Here is a 26164-nt window from a genome sequence, read left to right on the forward strand (position 1 = left end):
ATACAAAGAAAATTCAAATGCTGTTCTATAATAAAGACCTTCAATTACGAGAAAATAGTTTACGAGGGTCCGTTTCAGTCACCTAAACATAGCTACCAAATCATCGTTGTTCTGAGGTCAGAGTCTACGCTAGGCCGATTGTCACGGCTACATCAGTTGATCCGGCAGAAAGGCTGCCCCACCGGCACTCTGAGACGACCTTCGTTAGATTGATTTCATGCGCGTACAGTGCCTCCCCGCTTGTCACTGTAGGGAATTCTCAATATGTCTCAAACACATTTTTTTAGGACTGCGGCAATCGACGTCTTAAATCTGTTTTCAGAAAAAGGGTAAGCAACAGTCCTACTAATAGGCGAAACTTTAAAAAGGCGAATTTGACTACCCGAGCAAGTTTTTTAATAGTCAGCCTAATATAGGTCGTGATTTAAGGTTCCAAGATAAGATATTGACCTTTTTAAGATAACAATTCTCTGGTGGCAAATGAGCTCAGAACCCTCGTATTTATATATTTTCGAAAACCCTAGATAAAGGGGAACATTCTGGTTACTATAGTGTCACCATTGTTAACATAACTATCACATGACAGGTAATTTGCATAACCCTTCAATTTTTGTTTTTCCTGTGTTTTGTTTCAATGCTTTGAGATATAATACCGAAATTTGTGTGAGTGCAAGTTGTCCTAATGATCTTCCAAAGCATCTCAGAAATTTTTAAACTTTCTTAAACAATTTTTATGTCAGAAAAACTTCCAGAGTGGTGAATTTAATCCTAGTTTATTTCTTTACAATTGTGCTCCAAAAAACTAAGCAAGATATAAAATACCTAAGACACACTGTGGAAGAGCGTTGTGCCAGCTTGCATTCCAGAACGTTTGAGTCAGATATTTTGAAGAATTGAGACAAAACATAGGGAAAACCATTTTTTAAAGGTTATGCAAATTGTGTCACGCGATAGTTATGTAAGTAAAAGTGACACTGTGGTTACCAAAATATTCCCGATATCTAGGCCTTCAGAAAATATACAATTTACGGGGCTTCTGAGCTTATTTATTACCAGATAATTATTAGATTGAAAGGTCAGTTTCTCTCTTTGAACCTTAACATACTAGAAATTAATCATGCATTCTTCCAAATATTTCAAACCTACAAACAGCCTTTGAAATAAAACTAAGACATCTAAAGCCAAAGCTGGATCTAAATTTCGCGAGGATTCATGCCTCTGCGTGCCACAAAAATTAAACCACACAAAGGTAAGCATTTGTTAAATTCCAAAACAAACTAATGAAGATTCCATTTTGAGGTTTTCCTGATTCAAACAACACGACGCACCCTGATTTCTCTTGTTTATCTCTTCAGCAGCTCTATTACTTTATTTCTCTCTGCTCTTGAAGATAATAAAAAACTCTCAATCGTGTGTGATTTTAAAAGACGCCACACCACTAACATCTTTAGACGGATGACTCACTGTGAGTTGGCACTCTTAATCAGTTGAATCTACATTTTTGGAAGGCAAATAGATTAGTCGATAGTATTGGATAGAGATTTGTCATGCAGATAGACTGACCGATGGAGTAACTTTGAAATTTAATGAAATTAACAAGAGTTACGCTGATTTTCTGTAAGCATCATCGTATGAATTAGCAGCAAAAAAAAAAACAAAAACAAAACAAACAAACCAAAAAGTGTTTTCAAATGTATATACAGACGCCATCAATGAAGTTACATTTTCTAAGGAATGCCAAGTATGCGTTCTATCATTATTTTATAAACTCAGGCGATATATATCAGTGTTGGAAATAAAACTACACACGTAAGCTGCAAATAAGCTGGAAATTGTGTGCTTGAAATGAGTTGCAGATTTAATGGAAGAGGCCAACTGGTTGAAAAAATTCCCACAGTACCTCGGGAAATATCGATTTCATGACTGCAGACTGTATAGTGTATATCGCGAAGGCCGACTTCCCGCAATATCAGTGACAAGCTTCTTCTCATACTGAGAAAGTATGCGCGCCCTACAATTACAAAGTGGACTGAATTCTTTCAGTCTAGCCATTTACCTAACTGTGCAAGGGTTCATATACTATTGTTTTCATACCGTATGCAAGATGTTTGAGTCTGAAATTTATTATCGGTGTACTCATCCCTTCCTACAAACCTTTATATCTATTACTACAACAACACCAATAGTATTGATTTTTTTTCATTAAATTTGTTGAATCCAATCCTTCCTTCACGTCAATAAGACCAGACCATTGGCCCAGCCCGGGTTTCAGATACGTCCATTGGTTTGAGTCCGATTAAGGTTGGTGGACACGCTATCGAAAGGCTCAAAATAGTTTGGGCGATTTCATTTATTATTGGGATGGGCCGGAGGAAATCGGAGCACGTCGCTAGTAATTGAATTACTGTCCTTCCCGCTTTTTATTTTTTTTTTAAATATGACCCCTCATCCTACTGAACGTGTTGAATGTGACCCTCTGCCGATGTTAGTTTACCTTGGCCTTGAAAAAAATATTTAGGGTTTATTAAAGATATTTCGTGCATGCATTTACGAGACACTCTAAGATATTTCCAAACACTAAGTTATGTTGACAGGGTTTCTGGTTGCAGGAGACATCAAATAATCAAACTAATATAATGTTGTCAACTGTATAAGAACAGCTACTGGTATTTTCTATTAAATTGCACATGCTGATTTTTTTCTTAATATTGAAAATTTGCATCCACTTTAAAAATCTAACATTTTGTGAATTTGACTACCCAAAATGAGTTTTCTTAATATGACGCTCTTCCTTAACAGGTCGTCAGAATATGATTTCCTCACAATTCAACTGGCTCACCGCTACGAAATGAATGAAAGCTCCCTAACATACTGTCTATTGATCGAAATCTTCTTGCACGTTCCCATAACTTTTGCTTCTGGAGGGTAACGTTTTATTTCACCTTATTAATCATTGCTTGAAAATTATTATCACTGTTATGACATATTTTGTCGCAAAATTCTTATTGCTAGCTACGTTTGCTGTAGAACATCGCCAAACAACGATGGTGAACTCTTCAACTCAAGTGTCTCTTTGCTTTGCTTTGTTTTTGTTTTTGTTAGGGTGACTCTACACATGATTGACCGTTACTTGGCATTAAATCTCCTGCCGAGTTTTGGTATGATGACCAGCTAGGGCACTGTATTTGAATATACTTATTAATAACCTACTTTGATGACTCGATGCGTAAACAACAAAAATAGTAAGCATATGTAACAATCTGTTTACTTTTTGTTTGCAGGGAAACTTATCAAACCAGGGCTCGATAATTTCGCATTTCCGGGCAATTTTTTGTTGTAATGATTTTATTGAAAGTTATTTCAAAACATTATGATAACAGCTTAGTCCTGTCGCGTTAAAACACACATTAGGTCTGACCCTTTCCGGTCTGTTGTACACATGTTAGCTGTTCTCTGAGCGCAATCTTGGTAAATATATCGCTTCCCTACACCCGCGCTGCTTTAATATGTCATGTATTTCTCACAACTTATGCCGCGATATGCGATTGGCCTTGCTGCTGACTGTTTTTTTTTTTTTTTTTTAAGACGATTGAGCTTGTGTGTGAGATTCTGTGGACGCGATCACATCAGAATTGTCTGATCAGCACAAATGTCCTTGACTTTTGAGGTCAATTTGTAATGCAAATAAGGAGAACACAGTGGTGGTACGAGGTCAACCAGTGCCGACTATGTGCCTCATATTGAATAGTGAAATCATAGTGACAGTAGAAGCGATATTTTACCGTGTATATGATTCAATGCATTGTACGTGTGCATTATGCATATGCAAAAAAAAAAAAAAAAAAAATTGCGTCCACTCCAAAGTCTGAAATATTTACGGATGAGAGATTAACATTACGCAAGAATAAATCGATTCCCTTACTTTCTCAGACAGTCCAGCAGACCCATACAAACTTTGACGACGAAACTTAATGGTTTAGGATAGCGTGCGTTTATACAACAAAGGAGGGAAGGCAACCTATATGAAGAGCACCCACTTTGCTATTGCAAGTATTCCCCTGCACTCCCTTCAATTCTTTCAGCGCTTAAATACAGGTCAGTCGACAATGGAACCGTGAGCCGCCCCGGGCCGAGAAGTAAACAATGGCGGTAGTAAACAGTGGCACTCTTATGATAAAGACTAGCTTTCACTATCTAACCTAACGTTGCAACATTGACTAGCTTTTACATCTTAAAGTGATCACAATACAAGTGCTAAATAATATCGGTGCAAACACATGAAGGTAAAAAATCGGCGTAACTATCCGTATACATGGCTTTAGTACGTGAAATGTCACGTTAACTTGAGAGAGAGAGAGAAAAAAACGTATTTTAAGATCTACAATGATATTTTAAGACTGTGTACCGTGATAAAATACAAACAGTTGATCAGGATAATTCAGTCAACAGAAGGTATTTCTGCAGAATCACTTTGTCATTTTATTATGAATATTGTTAATTTTATGTACACTATTGGCAAATCATTATATTTTCCTGATGTTTTGTATACAGATAGTAGAGCTTTGTATGCTGTTTTTGTGTAAATTCTGGTGTCATGCCATTGCCATCCCCCCCGCCCCCAAAAAACGGCTTTGTTTAACACGATTTGTGTTCCATGCACCGAATAGTCTGGCAGAGACCCTGCGATTCGCGTTCGTCCCTGTTGGAACACGCGCGCAACCTTCAGAGATGCGACGCGAATCCCAGGGTCTGGACGTTCTTGCAAGCGACCGGTCGGATTTCTGCCTGATCCGGGTACTTTATCGAACTCCACATATCACCATAGCCAAATAAAATTAAAAATTAAAAATAAACATACTGCGTATATAGGTCTACCAGCTACTTGTATATATTCTCTCCGCCCAGTTAGGTGTTTCTTTCGACGTCACTGGCCTTATGAATATTCATATACTTGCAAAAGCTGACAGTCGCTGTGTCTGGCAGCGCATGCTCACAGCTGCACAGCGTAGCTTTCGAATGCAGGCCCATCGTGGGCGCACACAAAACAAGGCACAGCGACTGTGGAGAGTCTATGCGCCGTACAATGAGAAATTAAAGGCTAAATAGCTTATTTTACTGATTTTGCTTCCAAACCAAAACAAGGGAATATACTTATTATTGTGGCTTAACCATTGAGCGTCACAGAGCAAAACTTCTGTTTTGGATTTTGGCGCTATATAAACTTTTGCTCTTGATTGATTGATTGATTCAGTGGTGTTTTTACAAGTATAATAAGCTGTCCATTGGGACAGCATGTGCAACTTTAAGCAAGATAAATAATAAACGTTTGCCCAAACGTAAAATAAAATAAAGCAAAAACACTGTACGTCGTGCATATATGCATAGGAATCTTCACAGAAACAACAGAGTAGTCAATTAATATAATGCATAGTGCTGAATGTTTTCGACTGGGACATCATATGCTTTGTTTCTTTGTAATATTACAAGTTTTTAAAAATGGCGGAAAATCAAAATAACCGTTAAAATTTAAATTTATTTGTCCAATTTTTCAGCAGTAGAAGACTATATCCTTTAAATTTTTACTATTTAAAGAAAACTAGAGAAAATAAAAAGCCTTTTCAGGTCACCAAAATTTCAAGAGGTACAGGGGCTTATAGGTCACAATTCAGATTAGGAATGGAAAAAGCCTTTGAATGGCATGTACATACAAGTTGAAATTATGCATATTGTACTTTGTTCGTATATTTTATGATTATCATCAATTTATTTCTTGTTAAAGAGGAGGCATTGGCAAAAATCTAAATTATTACTCTATAGTGCACATCGTTTGTTTGATTGTTGCTTCTCTGTATTTGGTATATTGTACTACATTACATACTGTAATAATAATTATTGTTTTATAATTAAGATGAGCTATCGACAATTACTATTGAGTGACGTACTCTGCTAAAATAGGAAATTGATTTCTCTTTGTCTTTTAGTCAAATAATGCTATTGCAACTGCAGCTCCGTTTCCCTGAATAGTATGGCCCCACAATGCATTGCACGGTTACACGTCATTCACTAGGCTTCTGAAAGTGCTTTTGTTCATACAAAGTTCTCTTAGGCGTGACCATTCTACCAACCAGAGCTGCAGCGGAACACGTCCGACTTGGTTACATTCAGTTGGATTTTCACTGTTGGAATTTTGTGCGCTGTCATTGCAGGTAGGTCACGCTCGTAATCATTGCTAATCGGTTTTACAGATGTCTAATAATAAGAGACAGTCGTTCCATTTCACTATTGAAAGAACGGCGTAAGAGTTCAATGTTGAGAAGCAGTCACCGAATGGGTTGGTCTCAGACGCAAATATTCATGAAAGGTTCATAACAGGTTAAAGCTACAGTGAATGCACATATCTTTCGTTGATAGTCTGTCTACTCACTGAGTATTCTGTGTGTCAGTTTCTATTTTGTAGTTTGAACTGCTACATGGTTTGATACGTATCCATCTTGCATGCACTTAATGTATGTATTTCTGTACGTATTTACATACATACATACATTGATATATCAATCTGACGTTGGATAAGGGCTGTGGGTATTTCAAAATTCAAGCTAAATTCTAATATCCACATACACAAGATTCCCCATGCTGGTGATAAACGACGCTGACGCCACAGCCCACACCAATTAAGTATTCATAATATGACTGGCGCAAACGTGCGGGTATAAACAATGGGTTAAAATAACAAGAAAAGGAATTGAGAATCTAGGTTTTGGAGAGCATCGACGGCGGAGCATCGAAGGAGGAGCAACGACGTAGGAAGAGAAACCCGGACGACCTGAAGACCACGCAGAACAAGACAACTGCTCGACGCTAGTCTCCTCCATGATTTAGACATCTTGCTTCCCGCTACCCCCGCACTATTTTGTTAACTAGGCAATTTTAGGCAGTAGTTACGTAAGTGCTGGAGTTAGCTTATTTTATTAAATTTTATACATTTCAATTTGCACCGTAAATTCCCAGTGTTCGTGTCGGTCTATTCGGAGATCAGCATGATTCTGTAAAGGTACCATTCAGCTTAATATTGGCCAAGCGAGTTAGCACCTAGCAAGTGAGTGAGATACCCCCATTATACTCCCCCGCTCAAAACTTTCCCGCGTGACATATGTATGTACGTATGTATGTATGTATGTATGTATGTATGTATGTATGTATGTATGTATGTATGTACGTACGAAGGTTATTACACATGCACGGGAGTGAAGCTCGGGCAAAATTTTCTAAGCATCATACTGTAGATAATTTACATTTCACTTCAATGCAAAAACTTTTAGTCATTATATTTACAGGATAAATTGAAAATAGACACAATAGGCCTGTACTCTTGTTCAGGAATTGGTATAAGACTATGGACGCAGGGACAGGTCAGTAATTAGCCCTTACTTATTCTTTAGTATAGTTTCCAACAATATTTTTATCTTCTACATATTGCAAACGATATTATACAATGGCTTATAAGATGGTCTAAACATATTATTTTCGGAAAAGCTATTTTCCTAACGTTGAACACATCTATAAAAACTCACCCTGACATATTTGACATTGTTGGCATCGTTAGAGCTAGATCACAACATCCATCTCAAGCCTAGGGGACCTTTCAAATGCAGTCTACACACCATGCATTATTTGATACGTAAGGACATATGCAGCTACTTTGTCCAGTCGTCAAGTTCATGGCATCTTGGAGGGCCTGTACTTTAGCCTTGTGGCCATCACAAAGTGGAAATTATGTGGCGTTATTAACTAATGATTACATTTGGGATTGTTAATCTACAGATTTGATACAAGCGATTTCATAGCTGACGATATAGCTCGCCCCTTCAATGACTTAATACATTAGAACTCGGCCACCTGGAACATATTCTCCGAAGTTTCCTGAGGAACGTATTTGTCAAAGCAAACACGAATATTCACTTTACTGTCCACAAAAAGGGTCGCCCGTGTTCCCTTGTTGTATTTGTATTCCGGACGAGGTGGGGTGAGGACGTTCCACTTGACATCAGAAACAACCAAGCCTGCTTAACCTACTTTCTTGGGTCAGCTTGTACAGGATCCGCATATTTTGGGACCACTGAGGGTATTGGTATGAAGCATAGCGGAATATTTTCATATGTATCGGACAGTGTCTGTTTATTGTGTGGGTGTTACGTTATAGGTATGTTTTATGTTAGTGGTATGCGAACAGCAATTTACGCTCATAGTCTGGTGCCAAAGCACAAACCCAAAAATTTCGGCCCCACAATGGTTCTTGGTGGTTTCTGTATCTTCAAAGCCTACTGAATCAGGATCTGCATAATGCAACTCTGGCACCCTTGTTCATTTTAATATATTCAAGATGACCGCCAAAACATGTAAATGGTAATATCTCAGCTCTATGAGATGCTATAAAAGTGATTTTTGTGTCATTTGCCACTTAAACATCGCCAAGGAATTCATTTCTTTCATTGTCCAACATGTGCAACTCTTAATTTGCATAAACATCCAAGATGGCTGACAAAATGACCTAAAAACAGGTAAAATGCCATATCTCAGGTCAGGATCAACGCATTGTCAAAAGGCAACAGACTTAGGAGGAGGAGCTCTTGTAGTCATCGTGGTCTCCTGTACCAGGTAAATGGGGTTTCATTGCTTGACATGTACAACCCTTAATTTGAATTAAAATACAAGATGACTGCCAAAACGACCTCCTAAAAACAGGTAAAATATCATATCTCAGGTCAATGAAAAGCTGTTGGAGTCATTTTGCTCCCCATTGTCAGGTATATTTAATCAAGCAATTCATATCTTTCATTACCTGACATATGGAACCCTAGATTTGCATAAAAAATTGCATAACAATCTAAATACCTATTCAAATTCGTAAAGAGTCATATCTCAATACACTATGCCTCTAATTTTGATGTCTTTTGGCATGTTATACGGGTCAAAGAATTGATATCTTTTCTTATATTTGCTGTAAAATCAACCATGAAAATCTGAAATTGATACTAACAATCCAAGATGGCTGCCAAGCTGGTTCCAACGAGAAATATCAGGGTGTATGTTAGCTTAAATTGCATCCTAGAGACTAATACATTAAGAGTTCAAGGCTGAAGGATACGTTTCTTTCGTTATATAAAATGTAAAATATTTCATTGAAAGCCAAAATGACCACCCAATATCAACTATGGCCACACAAATAGATGCCACAAAAACACGGAGTCGTATCTTAACCAACAAAGCATTCTTGCGACCTATTTTGTTGTGTTTGGTCAGATTTTATCGGTCGCAGGGTTTTCATTACTCGTTTTATGAGCTGGAAAAATCATACTTTTAATGGAGGGATTTTATCCCGCAATGCCGCTATAATGGTTTCCTGAAACATTACACCATATCTTAATTTATCCAGCATCTTCGATTCAATGTTGTATGTGTTTGAGTCCATTTGAGGGGTCATGGAATTAACATTTCTATTTATATCAATTGTCAAACCATCCATTTAAATTAAATTATAATGAACTGTATCTTTCCATACAACATGAAGGGTCATTTATCATTTGCCAATCAACCACAATAAATGAGCTTCACTTATTCGAGGCGAACTTGCTTAACATTTATTTGCACTTGCATAAAAGTGACTTGTTTGGTCATCTTCTAGGCAACCTGAGTCATCTGTCTTGTTTACCTTTGCACCAACTTAGTCACTGAGATCATTTTCAGAACGGTCTTTAATATCGCTTTCCTTTAAATATATGGTCGCTAGTGGGTGTGGCAGAGGTCTTCTATGAATAACTTTATCGTTGCGGGCATGGTTTTCTGAGTAGACAATGAAGATAATTGTGTTTTGCACTTTTGACGACTAGGTTTCATGTCATCCGTCGGACGTCGTATCCAAAGTTTTGAAACCTTCATGCTACAAACAAGTCCATAGTTTCTGTTACAGTGTCACTCATAGGCAGCAGCAATACCAACCTCTGGCATTTGACACCAATTCAGAGCACTTTGAGCACTTTACTTGCATTACAAACACCCATGTTACGATTTAGTGAGGTGAGTGAGCGAATTGCATTTTTGACAATCAAGCATTCTGAAGACCTATTTTGATGAGTATGGTCATGTTTTATTAGTCGCAGAATTTGAATCTCTACTTATCTGATCCGAAAAAAAATTCAACAACATTGCAAAAAGAGGGAGATTATCTAATAATGCTAATAATGGGTGTCAAAAATATTGCATCATGTCTCTATTTACTGAGTAGCTTGCGAGACCAATTTTTGCGGCTTTGGATACATTCGAGGGGTCAATTGTATATAAACTGTACAATCTAACATATATATCAAAAGTGAAGTCAAAACATCATCGATGCCCTAAAAAGAGTTGCAAAACAGGCATCAGCCTAACTTATTTTATCATTGATCATCTTTGAGATTGATTCTTAATCTTTTGCCGCATGTTAGGTATCGAGGAACTCACTTTACCAATTACATGAACTGTTTACGTACCATTTATAAATTAAATGATAATATGATCTCTGGAATAGCTGCCATGCCAAATGATTTGTAATACTTGAGCTGACTGAGTATTTAATGAAATTGATTTTGGTGGCATTTTGTGGCATATTTTATAATACTTATCGGCAACAATGTACCAAAATACTCATTTACAATTTTTCGACCAAAACTGTAAGATTCGGTAAGATTCTTGCACAACATCATCTTCATCGCTTTTGTTATCAGCAGGGCTATTTATATTGGCAGTTGCTTGTTATACTAAACTCGCAGAAAATACAGATGTCACAACCAGTTGAGTTAAAGAGCACCTGTAAGTTCCTGTGGAATATGGAGGGTCACCTTCACATCCATTAGGAATAATTTAGCCTTGACTTGGTTAGCCTTGACTAAGAATTAAAGTGCAAGGTGATTTGACTGATTCATCTTTAAGCCAACCGAAGTTAGAGAAATCCGTTTGAGACCTTGGATCTTTGTCCACTATACCTTTCCTTATATATATATATATATATATATATATATATATATATATATATATATATATATATATATATATATATATATATATATATATATATATATATATATATATATATATATATATATATATATAAAGTGAAGTAAAGTTAGCCTTTATTGAAGTCGTATCCCAATTTAGATCTGATCGTAAGTACAGTACATGTTCATCAATGTTTTACTTTTTTTTATTTTTTGTCTACGTTTATATATACACGTGTGTGCCAGTTGTTATACCCGTTATATTTAAAATCAGTTTTAGTGTGTTGCTGCTCAAATGGCTGGCATATAGGCCACTGCACCATAACAAGACAAAGCATACACACCTAGCATGAAGTTGTGGCTCTTTGTCTGCATACATTTTGGTTGTTGGTATGTTTCGTATCAAAGTCTGATAAAAGCTTGTACAAGCCATCAAAACAGTACAGGTAAGTCTGCAATCCATCTATTGGAGAAGTGATGTGATAGGAAAACGCGTTAGCACTGTTACGTACTTTTGGTTTGATTTCAGTCCAAGACACAAGGAAAAATGCTCATTAGTATAGACCTTTTGATGTCAGGTAATTGATTTGAACTCGTGATGAAGATGGTCTTTGGGGAAGCAAGGTGTCTATATGTTTTAATTATAAAAACAACAACAATTCAATTAAATATTGGGTAATTGTACTGCAACTAAACTGTTCACAGTGCTTTGGATTGGTGTCAAGCGCAAAACATTCATATTCTTGATGCCCCTACGGATGACCCTATCGCATAAACTATAAACTTGTTTGCAGCATAACGGTTGCAAAGCTAGGGTATAACTGTGGAGAGATAACATGAAATCTTGTCGTCTAAGGTAGCGAAAGACAAGTATCTTTATTGTCAAAAAAGAATCATATAATTTATGTAAATGGATTGCTCGACGAATCATATGAGTGGAAATGTGAATTCCATGACCTCTCAAACGGACTCAAACACATACAATCTTGTGTCGAAGCTATGCTGGATAAATTAAGATATGGTGCAATGTTTAAGGCAACCAATATAGCAGTTATGAGGGATAAATCTTGAATATTAAAATGCCCAAGGATGCCAGGGTGGCATCATGCAGATCTTGATACAATAGGCTTTGAAGATACAGAAACCACCGAGAACCATTGTGGGGCCGAAATTTTTGGGTTCGACCAAAAATCAGGGTTTCGGCACCAGACTATCAGGTTCTCAATGGGATAATGTAACCGAACGTACAAAAGGGTCGTCGACTTAAATAGCGGTCACTGAGCATCCAATGACACCATGGCGGGGTTATTCCAAGTAATCAATTGTTGCGAACCGGCGTATAGACGTTGACCGGATCACCGGAGGTAACACGGCAGTGAAATGCGCGTTTCAATGGAGCCAAACATTATGGAACGGGAGCCCAAGTAGAATGACCTCGAGTCTTACGTACCGCAAGTCGTTGAGAGTATGTCCTCTCTCCATTTATCACAAGTCCTATTATCGCACAATATATACTCGAAATTGCCAAGCTTTGTATTCTCCACACTCTTCACGGATTTATAGATAAAATTATCGTTCTGCACTATGCATTTGACTTCTCTTGACAATTCTCCTAGCTGTTCATAGTACACCCGTCGGTAGCTCGCTCCATGAAATTTTAGCTGATTCTCCCTCCAAACCGAACATAGGGGACTCTAACCTGAACTGATAAGTCTATGAAGACCTAGTCCGTGTTGCTTTCATGATATTGGGCTTCAAAGTTTTCCTCGGTGAGACTTTCTGCCATTTTAGCCTACTCGTGAAGACAACGCACAAGTTCAACGTGACGGCCATTGTCTTTGTTCTGGGTTTATTGTTCGCGCCTCTCAGTACCCAGTACAATGTCACAGTCAAGGACATCCTCAGCCTGTGGTAAGGAGATTAAACGCAAATATCTGAACATCATTGACAATTTGTCTGCTGCTAAGTTGAAATCTTTTTCTAAATGTCCATATGTCCATATGATGGAAAAAGAATTGAAAAATTTACAACCTCAACTTAGTGAAGAAGAAATCAAAACAACCTGTCACTATATCGGTAATGCGCTCAATAACCACGGATTAGAAAGATTTTCAAGAATTCGCTCAACGTCTCCAGATCCTGAACCACAAGAACAATCTATGCTAACGAAAATTGTGACGACTCCTCTTAATTACATCTCGCAATTTGCTTCACCCTCAAGTGACCATAGCGATACTGGCCATAGTAGCACGCCTGATCATGATGCCACTCGTGCTTCACCATTGCATCAACCAACAGCACGAAATAAGGCAAGGAAAAAGAAGAAAAAGATGAATCTGACAAATACGAAAAATCCAACTCCTGCTCAGAGTAATAACGTACACTGTGTATTGAACTGTAAACATAATAGAGCTGAACATGGGGACATGATTCGATGCAGTTTGTGTTTATCTTGGTATCACATTGACTGTTTGGACATTAGTGAAGACGAAGCAAACAGATTTTTCTGGCCGTGTCATTCATGCCGCACTTTAACAATCACGGTTGGTAATTTGAATGACAATGTATGCGGTCCTCGTGCCGAATGTAGTAAGATTACCTCAGAGTTGACAAACATTAATTCAGAACTGCGTAATATGCGAGTTTTGAATGCAGATCTGGTCAAACAGCTGTCCGACAAAGTAGAGGAAAATGAAGACCTCCAAAGTTCGGTATGTTGGTCTACAGGAAGAATGTAAGTCACTTCAAGATAAAGTGAAAGCCTTGCAAAACATAAATGACGCTCGTTCTGATGGTCACACTTATATCTCAAGAAAATCTAACACATATAATGACAACGCCCTAGCTCCTGGCATATCGGTTCCAATTCCTGACAGAAATAAAAGGTCAGATTTTGCGAGTGAACAAAATAATCCAGTCCTTCATGAAAAGGATACTGCCGTCTCATTAGCGCCTTCAGTTCACACCGTGCTCACTCTATTGTTCGTGACATTAGCGCCAGAAACCCGAATGCCAAAGTGATCTGTGAATCTGGAATCTCCATTGAACAACTGCGTGTACATCTGCGTGAAAACTACTCTGATGAGTTACATCCAAGTGAAATTATCATTGAAGTTGGAACAAATGATTGCAATCGAAAAAGAAAACCGGACTCTATTGTAGCAGATTATTAATTACTCCTAAAAGAAGCTAAGCAGCTATCAGATGGCAGAGTGTCAGTGCTCAGTATATGTCCAAGGCTTGATGACAATAGCGTTCAGTCTGTTGTCGATGAAGTTAATATTCACCTTGCCACATTATGTGAACGCGAAAGGTGTTGCTTCATTGATGATGATCAATCGTTTCACTACATTAACAACAGTATTGTGTCATCACTACTCCTACGAGACGGTGTCCACTTGTCTTACACGGGTTGTGATCTGCTCCTACAGAATGCCAACCTTACATCTCTGTTTAAGACACAGAGAAGATCTAAAGGTGTAAACCGACGTAATCGAGGAACCAATCGTGGGAAATTTAACCGACCGTATCGCGATGTTCATGGAGATGATTATTCGGCGTACTCAAGACTGGTCAGTCGTCAATATTACGAAGATGACTACAACTTCAACGGAAGTCAAGACCATCGCCGTCAAGTCCGCGTTAATTCTCGCCACCGTCGTGATAGAGAGGAAGGTAATACAAGTTTTAGAAACGCTCGACGATATGCGTCCCAGCGTAACCGACAACCAACGTACAACAATCGTAATCACCAAGTGAGATGTTTCTTGTGTGGCGAGGAAGGCCATGTACAGCGTGTCTGTAGACACGGAACCCCGATAAAGTGTTGGAGCTGTGGTCGTTCTGGTCATTAACAAAAGTTTTGTTCCACGTTGTATCGGAATGACTAGGAGATTGGCAAAGAAGGTTTTGCCGACCCACCACGTCGCATCAAAAATAAAACTCCTAACTCGTTAACTATCTGTGCATGGAATATACAGCACCTTACAAACAAAATAGAGCAGTTAAGACATTTTTTGAATTTTAGTTTCCAAAGTTCATTCATTTCTGTTGACATTTTATGCATTGTTGGGAGTTTTTTGTCGAAAGACCATTCTGATTCTGAATTTTTGATTGATGACTGCAATCTTGAACGTAAAGATAGATTACTCAGAATAGGCGGTGGTATTGTTACATATTAAAAGTCTCATATTTTGTACAAACGGCGTGTTGCCCTTGAATGTAACGACCTTGAAATTATGTGGATTGAAATAACACTTAACGGAAGTCGACATTTCATGGTTGCTATTATACAGGGTTGTTGTGAGGGTAAAGAAATTATTCTCTGTGGTGATTACAATATTGATCTTTTAATAGAGTTGTCTTTGAATCATTACGTTTACCAGTCTTTGTTATCTTTGAACATGGTTCAATTAGTTAATAGTATTACTCGTCCCGTATCTCACTCTTGCCTTGACCACATATACGTGACAAATGATGGAAACTTTACTGATACAAGCGTTATTGAACTTGGCCTTTCCGATCATTTGCCTGTTATTACACACCGTAAATTGAATGTACAAAATAAAAATCGAGGTGGTCGAATAAGTATCAAATACAGGTCTTTTAAACGTTCTAATGAAATGAAGTTCATTGACAATTTGAAATGCACTCCATGGCATCTACTTAATGGTATTGAAAATGTAAATGTCTTATTTGATACTTGGATTTCGATTTTCAATAGAGTTTGTGACTTGCATTGCCTAATTATTGAGCGACGTGTTAAACGTTTCAGGCAGCCGGAATGGCTGACTGCTGATATATTAAATGCTATGAAAGAGCGGGATGTAACTCTGAAAAACGCCAGATCTTGTTCATCTATTACTCTATGGAATCATTTTAAACTTCTTTGTAACAGAGTTGTTCATCTTATTACAATGGCAAAAAAGCAGTATTTTAGAAATTCCATAGCAGGCAGTAGCAATAATGCTACGGCTATCTGGCGTGTTTACAACAATTTGATCAATGTAAATAACTTTAAGGATCCTACATTTATATCGAATGGGGTTTGCTTTGAAAACCACTCTGAGATTGCTGACGCTTTCAATAAGCATTTTGTAGGTATCAGTCACTGTACCGATGATTCCAATGGACCTGTTAATCTGGAGTCATCACGTTATTTTGTAAATACGGTATTATGTGATGTTCCCTCTTTCAGTTTTCCTTCGCTGAAGAATGATTTTGTTTGTAAATCTTTACAAGAAGCCAAATGCACGGGTATTGATAATGTTAACTGTAAGCTCTTGAGAATTGCTGCACCTGTAATTTCAGCTACTCTTACTTACCTTTTCAATAAGAGGTTGGGTCATGCTAATTTCCCTAGAGTCTTTAAATGTGCTAGAGTTGTTCCCATTTACAAAGGGTCTGGTAACATCAGTGATATGTCAAACTATCGTCCTATTTCAATTTTACCTGCTCTTTCGAAAATCATTGAAAGACATGTGTACAACCCTTTTTTGAATATTTATCTATGTTTAATCTTCTTTTCGATACTCAGTCTGGTTTTAGAAAGAACTACTCATGCCAAACAACTCTAATCCGTTTAACAGATGAAATTTTGTGTAATGTTGACAGTGGTTATTTGAATAGTGTACTCCTGCTTGATCTATCAAAGGCATTTGATCTTATAGATCATGACATTTTGCTTGCTAAACTACATGTTTATGGGCTATCTGATGGAGTGATTAACTGGTTTAGATGTTATCTCTCAAATCGTCAACAGATTGTGGATTACATGGGTAGTAGATCGACTATTTGTCGTGTTACCACAGGTGTGCCGCAAGGGTCTATTTTAGGACCTTTACTTTTCATGATTTTTATTAATGATATGTCATTGTCTGTTGATTCCTCCAGCCTCCACATGTATGCTAATGATCAGACACTACTTACGAAGGGAAAGTGTATTAGTGAAGTCAATGACGCTGTAAATTGTGATATTTCACCGATTTCTAATTGGATAACCAATAATCATATGCGTATAAACGCAAGGAAAACAAAGTGCATTTTGATAACTTCACCTTTTATGTTGGGTCATTTGAATAATTCCGATGTTTCATTGTCTACAGAGATAGCTGATACCAAGATCCCCAAAGTTATTTCAGGGGAGATTTTAGGTATATCTTTAGATGAAACCTTATCCTGGGATGTTCATATTGATAATTTATGCAAGAAATTGAGTATGGATTTTTACGTAAACTTCGTACTTATATTCCTTTTGATCAGCGTATAGTACTGTACTATGGTCTATTTCAGAGTATTCTTGATTATTGCTGTGTAGTTTGGGGGAACACAACAGTTAAGAATATTGATAAAGTGTTTATACTTCAGAAAAGAGCTCTACGTACGCTTTTTGAACTTCCGTTTGATTTCCCTTCAGTGGATTTATTTTCATTACTTAATGTCATGTCTGTCAGACAAAGAATATTTTACTTCACCGCAATTGAAACATTTAAATGTTTGAAAGGGTATGGTCCACAGTATTTATCTGATTTGTTTACCGCTCAGAGTGATGTACATAGTCATCATACACGGTCTACTTCTCGCCAGGATTCTTATGTACCTAGATGCTTCTCAAAATACGGTCAACGTAAATTTCAATACCGTGCTGCAAAACTGTGGAATGCTTTACCAATTGAAATCAAACTACTGTTCTGTACACCTTTAAATCTGACTTGAAAGATTATGTAAAAATGAATGTTCCTTTGTAGATGTAATTATTGTAATAATGCTTGAGCCACGATGAAAATTACTGTATAAGTAACTCGGCCGTTCAATAAAAGTGTAAATAAATAATTAATAAAATAAATAAATAAATTGTTTTTATTGAGTTGATCATCGCACTATGGAGCTGCAAATAAACCGACAAGCCCAGAACAGAGTTTCAAAACAGCTATGAATATCGAGACACTACACTTATCACTGGTAACGTGCATGCAGTGACAGGACGGCGCAGATAATTTAGTAGATGATATATACTAAAACTGTTATTATCACAGTGTGAAATCACCCATCCTAACACGTCGCGGTTTCTTCCTTCCCACATCAGTGATGCTGACACTCCCCCCTTCAAAAACGTTCAATCGGAGTTATTGTGGTCTATTAATTTAAAACGCACTGCACGCAAAACTCGGTGCGTTTACACACCGAAATTGATAGAACTAAACGTAGCAACTGTAACGAAACACGGTGGTAGAACTATTTCTATTTTTCCCATTACCGATATGGATTGCCGTGACATCACTGATTCAATTCAATTCAATTCAAATTCAAATTACTTTATTGTCCATTAATAAAACACGCACATCCACAAATGGAAAATTTTCTTTGGGCATCACAAAGCTCCTGACTTACAATAAACAAACACACACATATATACACAGTTTTGGGGAAAAATCAATAAATTACGTATAATATTCCGAGGTTAAAACTGCCACAGCTGAAGGTATAAAAGACTTTTAACATGATCCATAAGTAGTAGGGAATCGGATGTCGGACATTGTATCAAATGTCCCTACACCGAATTCTCCTTGTCATAATTGACAGCAAATCGATATATTGCAGACATGTTATTCTCAACTTATTAACTGTATTATTTATTGTCTTTCTTCATGTGTTCAATTTTACTTCAACACCATGTGTTCATTTAAAGTCATTGTAATTTATAAATGAAAGAAGCACTTTTTGGGGGAGGGGATTATTTTCCCCAGATTGTCACTTGAGATACCTACGTTTGAACCACGGACAAAAAGTTCTGTCAGCTCAGAAACAAAACTTCAACGATGATTTTTCAGTAGCCATCACTATCCATAATCACTTTGCTGTATTCCATCGTCCTGGCTCTTTAGCTAGGATTAGAATGACCTTCATTTATTTATTGTCCAAAGTTTGAAATTGCAGGTATGTATCCTTGAGAGTGACCACGCTCAGAATGCTTACGTAACCAGTCTGCTCATTGTAGATGTCTACGCTTGTAAAGTATCCCTGGAAGAAATTCAAGACGACGTGTGATTCAAGTGTTCTTCACACTTAAGACGTGCGTTGCTTTTGAAGAGTGGGATGGAGGGGAGGGGTGTACATCTTATTTCCATTATCGTTACCCAAAACTTAGGGTGTGGAGACTATAATATTATATGCGTGATTCTCAATCGTCTTTCACATAATTTGTTGTGAAACCCTTGCCGTAAAAAAGAACGTCACCGTTTAACCTTGAACATTTCAACTGACATAAAATCGTTTTTATCGTCGTATTTTTAACTCCTCCAGACTTTTGTTAAGGTGGTTTAACATTCTTGTCAAATTAAACGAGTTTCTTTAACACGCAGATTATTTCAATTGCTCGTGATCTCTTGCCGAGTAAAACAGTAGCAAACTGTGTTAATAGCCAAGTGTGTTAACTCGGGCAGGGACCCTCCATCCAAGCGAGGGGAACTATGCTACTCCGAATTGACCAGTCTGTGACGACAAGACGATGAACATATTGTACACCAGAGCACTAGAAATGCCTTGTTAAAAACGTTGATCTCATTAAATTCCTGCATCAACCCTAATAAAAGCTTGGATACCGAACGATAGACTGTCTTGCGAACATCTGTGTGCAAAGCGGCCATGCGGCCAAGGATCTACTGCAGCCCCACTGGGGTGCGTAACCATAGCAATGTAGTTGACCTGCTTAACGTCGAGGCCTGAGTGGTCAAGCTTGTACAGAAACTTGTCCTAATGTTATTTTCATTCCTTCATCTAACAATTATAGAAATAAACGTTGTAGTCATAATTGATAAACATAATAGTCTTTTTAACTAACATCACTGAACCTTGACAGTATTTAGGGCTGACCTATCTGAACAACCAATCAGGCAAGTACAGCATTTTTTCAAAAATAACCTTTCTCGCGAATGCTCTTTGGTGTATTTTTACCTTCAAGTTTTCATAAAGTATATCCAGTCTATAAAGTAATCCTTTTCTCAACATAAACCTTTGATTTCCGTCAATATCTAATTACTAAAAGAAGATTGATTCTAACAATTCTCAATATGTTTTACATTTCATCAACTTTCGTGGACTTTTTTGTTGCGATATATTTACAATGAGAGAACGGGAGCAGTATAATTCATACCGCAAAAGTTATGATTTCTCGCAGATTCCTCGATCCAAGCGCGAAAGCGTGAAGTATTTTGGCAGGAACGGTTTGTAAAATGTGAGGGCACCAAACGAGTCTTAAACTACCCGAACGCGGATGAATTTGGTGTATTGGAAGTCAACGAGTTCATAGGTGCACTGCCACCTTTTGAAGGCAAAGTTTAGTGTGACCTAGCAGCAGGCATCGGGTAAGGACAGTCATAGTATACAAAGCATACAACTGCACAAGGTCACTGTGTACGCAGATCGTCGTTACACGTATCATTCAAAATTTTCGAACATTTAGGCGGCAATCAAACGGTGACGGTGGGGGAGGGCGGCTGAAGTAATACGGAGGATTCGAAGAGTTTAGGGGTAGTTGGAGGGACTTGAATGTTTTGCTCTTCTTATAAGTAGCATCTAGGGTATATATATTTCTTGTAATTTTTATAATTGATTTTTCTTCGGTAGTTCACCACGCTGTGTTTTTCACTATGTGTAACCAGAAATTCACAATTTGCATACTCTCTCATGATCGTCATTTTTGGTGCTCTTCAGGGGGTTTCATTGACCAATCCGGATTTCTATAACAAGGTAGTGTCGAAAATCTGCAAGCAGGACTGTGCAATGCATATTTGTTTTTTCAGCTCTATAAATGTTTGGGGACTTGAAAAAAATTAATCATACAGAGGGAGAATTTGATATAATGTGGTAGATATTAAGGGGTGGGAGTCTGAAATACAGAAGAGTCCAATCGCGATTCCTCCAGCTCCCCCCCCAATTATTGTGAACGCAGCCTCATCGTCACAAACACATCATACAGTTGCACCTTTAAAAACAATATGACGCACCATGTATGCATGAGGGAGCTCGATATTACAAGGCGTTCTCTAAGAGTATCAAAGTGCTAAATATAAACACACACATAAAGAAAAAAACAGAGAAACACACGCATAAAATGATATTAGTACTTTGCCCTGTCATATCTACTTACGATTTTCGGTGAATTCGTAATAATTTGTAATCTACAGGCGATATACAGTTGACCTAGCGAAGAAAGCTAAACATGTGACTGCCGTAGAATTAATCGAAGGCTTTACTCAAGCCAACGAAGAAGCCAATGGTGCAATGGGAAACATCACTTTCATCACAGCGGATGTCACTAAGATTACTTTCCAGCCAAACCAGTAAGTAAACCAGGTGACCAAACCAGCAAATAAACCATAAGCCGCTTGTTCACATGGTGACATGCTTTGAGTTACGCGGTGATTTTTGTAGATATTGGGGACGTCATATCGTTTACCCTCGTGTTTTAGCCATCATCCAGTCACCCTTGGGGTGGTGTGGTCATCTCTTTGCGATGGCAGCTCTCAAGTTCTCCCAAAATTCTTATTGTTGGTAAATGTATAGGTGTCAATATTACTGAATGTATGACATTGTTAAGTTATTGAGAACACTGGTAGAGTTCACTATTGGCATAATGCATCTTGAGATGTTTGCTAGGTTTCTATGATATCTAATTGCATTCTTACCCAGAACTTCCACAGTCTACCAAATAAAGATACTCTCCCTCCCTCCCTCCGCAACTCTATCTCTGTCAGTCTGTTTTTCTCCCTGTCTGTTTCGATAGACAGATAGAATAATACATGGACAGATAGATTAATAGATAGATTGATATTATATATATATATACGTTATATATTACTGATTTTATATAAATTATATATATGTCTATCTATGTATCTATGTATCTATCTATCTATCAATCAATCAATATATATATATATATATATATATATATATATATATATATATATATATATATATATATATATATATATTATGAGGTTATTACGAAAATACGGCAAAGGATGCACGAGGACATTGGCGCAGCGTATCGCCCGACGCGAAGCGGAGGGCGATGCGCGGCGCCAATGTCCGAGTGCATCCTTTGCGGTATTTTCGTAATAACCTTATTATTATACATCTTAAATTCGTGACTTTGGTGGTACTTTGGCCAACTTTTTATCGTTTTCGTGCAAGTTTAACTTGGATTGCAGCGCAGTCCAGCACCAACGGACGTACTAGTGCAGCAGTCTAAACTTGAAACAGAGCGCGAGAGAAATGTTGGCAATCATCCAATTTTTTGCCACTTTTCATAGGGGCTGAGGGTGTCGGTTACGTATTACCACTTGTACAGAGCTTTCCTTCTCATCTAGAGCATCCAGCTGTAATGTTCTTATAGAATTGATGCTATTTTAAAAATCGCAATGATATGAATAAAACAAATATTTTGCCGTGATAGAAGTAATTCAATACACCCTCCCTATCAGTACCCTGGATGAAGTGGGAGAGTCGACCTCAGTGTCAAACGTTACCGGTATCACATTCTCTTTTACCCGCGTCCATGGCCATGCAATCACTCTATCTGTGACACACATATACTCAAACAATCGTGACAGAGAAGTATAGTGAATGAAATCATGGCTCAATTAATTTATTTACTTCTGACAAAACTGAACTATTGTAAAAGTCTATCATCATTACGAAAATCGAATCACTCGCTGTCGTCGTCGTCATAAATTACATATGGACGCGTTCGCCGTCGCTTCGGTGACCTTGGTGAAGATGCCGTGTTGATTGTGATGGCAAACGAAAAATTACATCCACTCAGAGTTGAGCCGCTGAACATCGCTCCCAAAGCTGAGTCGACAGAAGCACATGATGTTGTTTGGCTGCGTTGGATGGAACTTGAACTTGTTGAAGGTACGTTTGGCCGGTGAGTAGCTGCTTGCATTTGAGAAGTTGAGTTGTTGATGTTTTGGGCTATTTCATGCAATGGACGTTTGGCCGCTGCCGATGTTAGTATGTCGGACATAGCTTCTCGTTTCTTTTCGTTTGGGGTTGCATAATGGTTTAGGCTCGACACATTAACGTGACCTGTGAGTTGGGCTGTCTCAGTCGGTGGAATACCTGCATTTACGAGAAGCTATGTCCGACATACTAACATCGGCAGCGGCCAAACTTATCCAAGTACTTGATAAATGGACAGAAATCCTTGATATGGGTGGCTGTATTGATGTCATTTATTGCGACTTCATGAAGGCGTTTGATAAGGTACCACATGGAAGACTACTACAAGTATTACAACAATATGGTGTGTGTAAACCAGTGCTGGCTTGGATAGAACAGTTTCTTCTGAACAGAAAGCAAAGGGTAGTTGTCAATGGGAAGCATTCACCTTGGCATGAAGTACTTAGTGGTATACCTCAGGGAACAGTTCTTGGACCAGTTCTTTTTGTGATGTATATCAACTCACTCCCAGAAGTGATAACAAATTCTGAGATATTCCTATTTGCAGATGACACTAAAATTTTTAAAGGTATCTTTAAAGAAGATGACTGTTGTAAACTACAAGAAGACTTGGATGCAATGTGCAATTGGACTCATCATTCACTACTGAAGTTTCACCCAGACAAATGTGTCTCCATGAGAGTCGGGAAATCACACTTAGATAGGAAAGACTATACTATGGGCCAAGATAGGCATATACTTCGGCGTACATCAGTTGAAAAAGACATAGGTGTATATATAGATGAAAATCTCTCCTTTTCGATGCATCTCAGTAACAAGGTGAATAAGGCCAATTCGATCATGGGACTCATAAGGAGGACATATGAATATTTGGATGAAAAGTCTTTTCTTTTACTCTATAAAGCTCTTGTAAGACCCCATGTTGAGTATGCAAACCAGTATGGGCACCTATCCTCAGGAAACAGGAAATAGAAGTAGAAAACGTTCAACGCAGAGCGACAAAATTAATACCAGGCCTCAAAGATCTCTCCTATGAAGACAGACTACGGAAACTAACCTACCCACGCTGAAATACAGACGCGTCAGAGGTGACATGATAGAGTTATATAAATTCTAACTGGGAAATATGACAGTGAAGTATCCAACTTCATCCAACTACATAGATCAGCTCATGGCACCAGAGGACACCTGTACAAAATCAACAAACAATATACCAGGCTCAACACCAGGAAATATTCATTTATTCATAGAAGTGTGGACTTATGGAATACTTTACCAGAAGCAGTTGTGACAGCAAAATCAGTACAAGTTTTTGAAAACAGACTGGATAAATTGTGGAAACATCAACCCTTTGAATTTAACATAAATGAGGAGTTACCTACTCGACAAAACCGAACAGAGCTGACATTAGAGGCCTAATTAAGGCCTGTAGTCAGAAGAGAATCTGTAAGTAGCTGTAAGTACCTGTGAAGTATTTAGCAGTGACTGGATGGCCGTTTTTCTACCGGAATGATTGGTTTTCTTACCAGTAGTACTCTCCACAGCGGTCATTTTGCTCATCAAACTACCCAGTGTATTTACGCCTATTTTACTGCGTTTCAAAAACACAAGGGTCTACTAGCTGTTTACTGTTGTCGGTTGCATAGTCTGAGTCCTGTGTTAGAGTTCGTTCTGGTTGTTCTTGTCGAAATATTTTGTGCATGTTTACTGGACATAGAAAGGGGTCATCTGTCGCGAACATTACATGTTTAAACGGCCGTTGGTTTTTAACTTGCCCTGATCTTGTTTTCGTGTCGCGTTCCGAATACTCCAGATATTGAATGAATGAATGAATGCTTTATTTCACCAGATGCTACACAGTATGTACAATAATGAAAATTATCAGAAAACTGTGTATTACTGAAATTGTACAAAGTCAAAGAAAAGAAAAGGACATTGCAATATTGTAAAATCTGGTGGGGGCCATGAAAATAGTCTAAAAGGACTAGTCGAGTTCATGGCCCGTGAGTATACTAATACTATTCGGTACAAGCTTAAGTGTGATGGAGGATAGAAACAAACACAGATTTAATGTAAATTCAGTAAGTGATGTTTCAATGCAGACTTGAAAACTTGTCTACTTGACAATTGTTTGAGATAGTCAGGCAGCGAATTCCAGTGTTTCACAGCTGCATACCTAATGTTATGTTGTGAAATTGTCAAATTTGAGCCTGGAATACGAAAATTTTCAACTTGTGTTAAACGTGTTGGATACGAGTGCTTTGGAATCTCAAATTAGTGTTCAACTGTATGAGGAAGATTGTTATGTTTCAAATCATAAACAAACATACAAGTACAATATTTACTCAGTTTGTAGATATCTAAAATATTCAGTTTGTAAAACAGAGGTTCGGAATGAGCAATGAAATGAGAAAAGGTAATTGAGCGAACAATCCGTTTCTGAAGGCGAAAAATTGGCTCTAAATAGCTGGAAAAAGTGTTTCCCCAGATTTCCAAACAGTACATTATATGAGGTAAGATAAAAGCATTATATAGTTGAATGAGAATGGATTTTGGAACATAGTGTCTTAGTCGTGTAATGATACCAATTTTGGGTGTAATTACTTCAATGACCTTTCGTATATGATATTTCCATGACAAAGATGAATCTATTGTAACTCCTAAATAGCTTGCACAAGAAACTTGTTCTATTGTATCATTCCAATTGACAGATTTCCTTCAAATGTGGTGTTTCGCTGTGGTGTCTTTATGATCATATAATTGGTTTTGTCAACGTTGACTGTGAGTTTGTTGGCCATACACCAACTGATAATTTCGTTAAATTTGGCGTTAATTTGAGTAAGATTTACATTCTGGGTACGTAGAGATTTAAAAATATTTGTATCATCTGCAAAAAGTCTACAATTAAAATAGTCTGTTGAATTACAAATATCGTTAATATATACCAAGAATAAAGTCGGACCCAGAATGGAACCCTGCGGTACACCACATTTGATTTGCCTGTAACAAGAAGATTTACCATTGACAATTACAATTGATTACGATTTGTTAAATAACTATGAAATAACTTTAGTGATGGACCTCGCACTCCATAATGATGTAGTTTGTGAAGAAGGATATCATGATCTATAGTGTCAAAGGCTTTTTTCAAATCAACAAAAATACCT

General features: G+C 37.7%; 1 protein-coding gene across 2 annotated transcripts in view; it reads left to right on the forward strand.

Moving 5' to 3' along the window:
• The first annotated feature begins 6058 nt into the window (after window positions 1–6058).
• LOC139127781 (uncharacterized) overlaps window positions 6059–26164 on the forward strand; it is a 31752-nt gene continuing 11646 nt past the window's right edge. The window contains exons 1-4 of one of the 2 annotated variants that reach the window (XM_070693654.1): window positions 6059–6206; window positions 7335–7409; window positions 20206–20392; window positions 21215–21370. In XM_070693654.1, the coding sequence (XP_070549755.1) occupies window positions 21312–21370 (59 nt within the window). In that variant the 5' untranslated portion in view covers window positions 6059–6206; window positions 7335–7409; window positions 20206–20392; window positions 21215–21311. Of the gene's footprint in view, window positions 6207–6769; window positions 6943–7334; window positions 7410–20205; window positions 20393–21214; window positions 21371–26164 lie in introns of those variants that run through there. The other variant, XM_070693655.1, reaches the window with a different exon arrangement.

The sequence above is a fragment of the Ptychodera flava genome, unplaced genomic scaffold, assembly GCF_041260155.1.
Source record: "Ptychodera flava strain L36383 unplaced genomic scaffold, AS_Pfla_20210202 Scaffold_37__1_contigs__length_1687728_pilon, whole genome shotgun sequence".
Taxonomy (NCBI): Eukaryota; Metazoa; Hemichordata; class Enteropneusta; family Ptychoderidae; genus Ptychodera; species Ptychodera flava.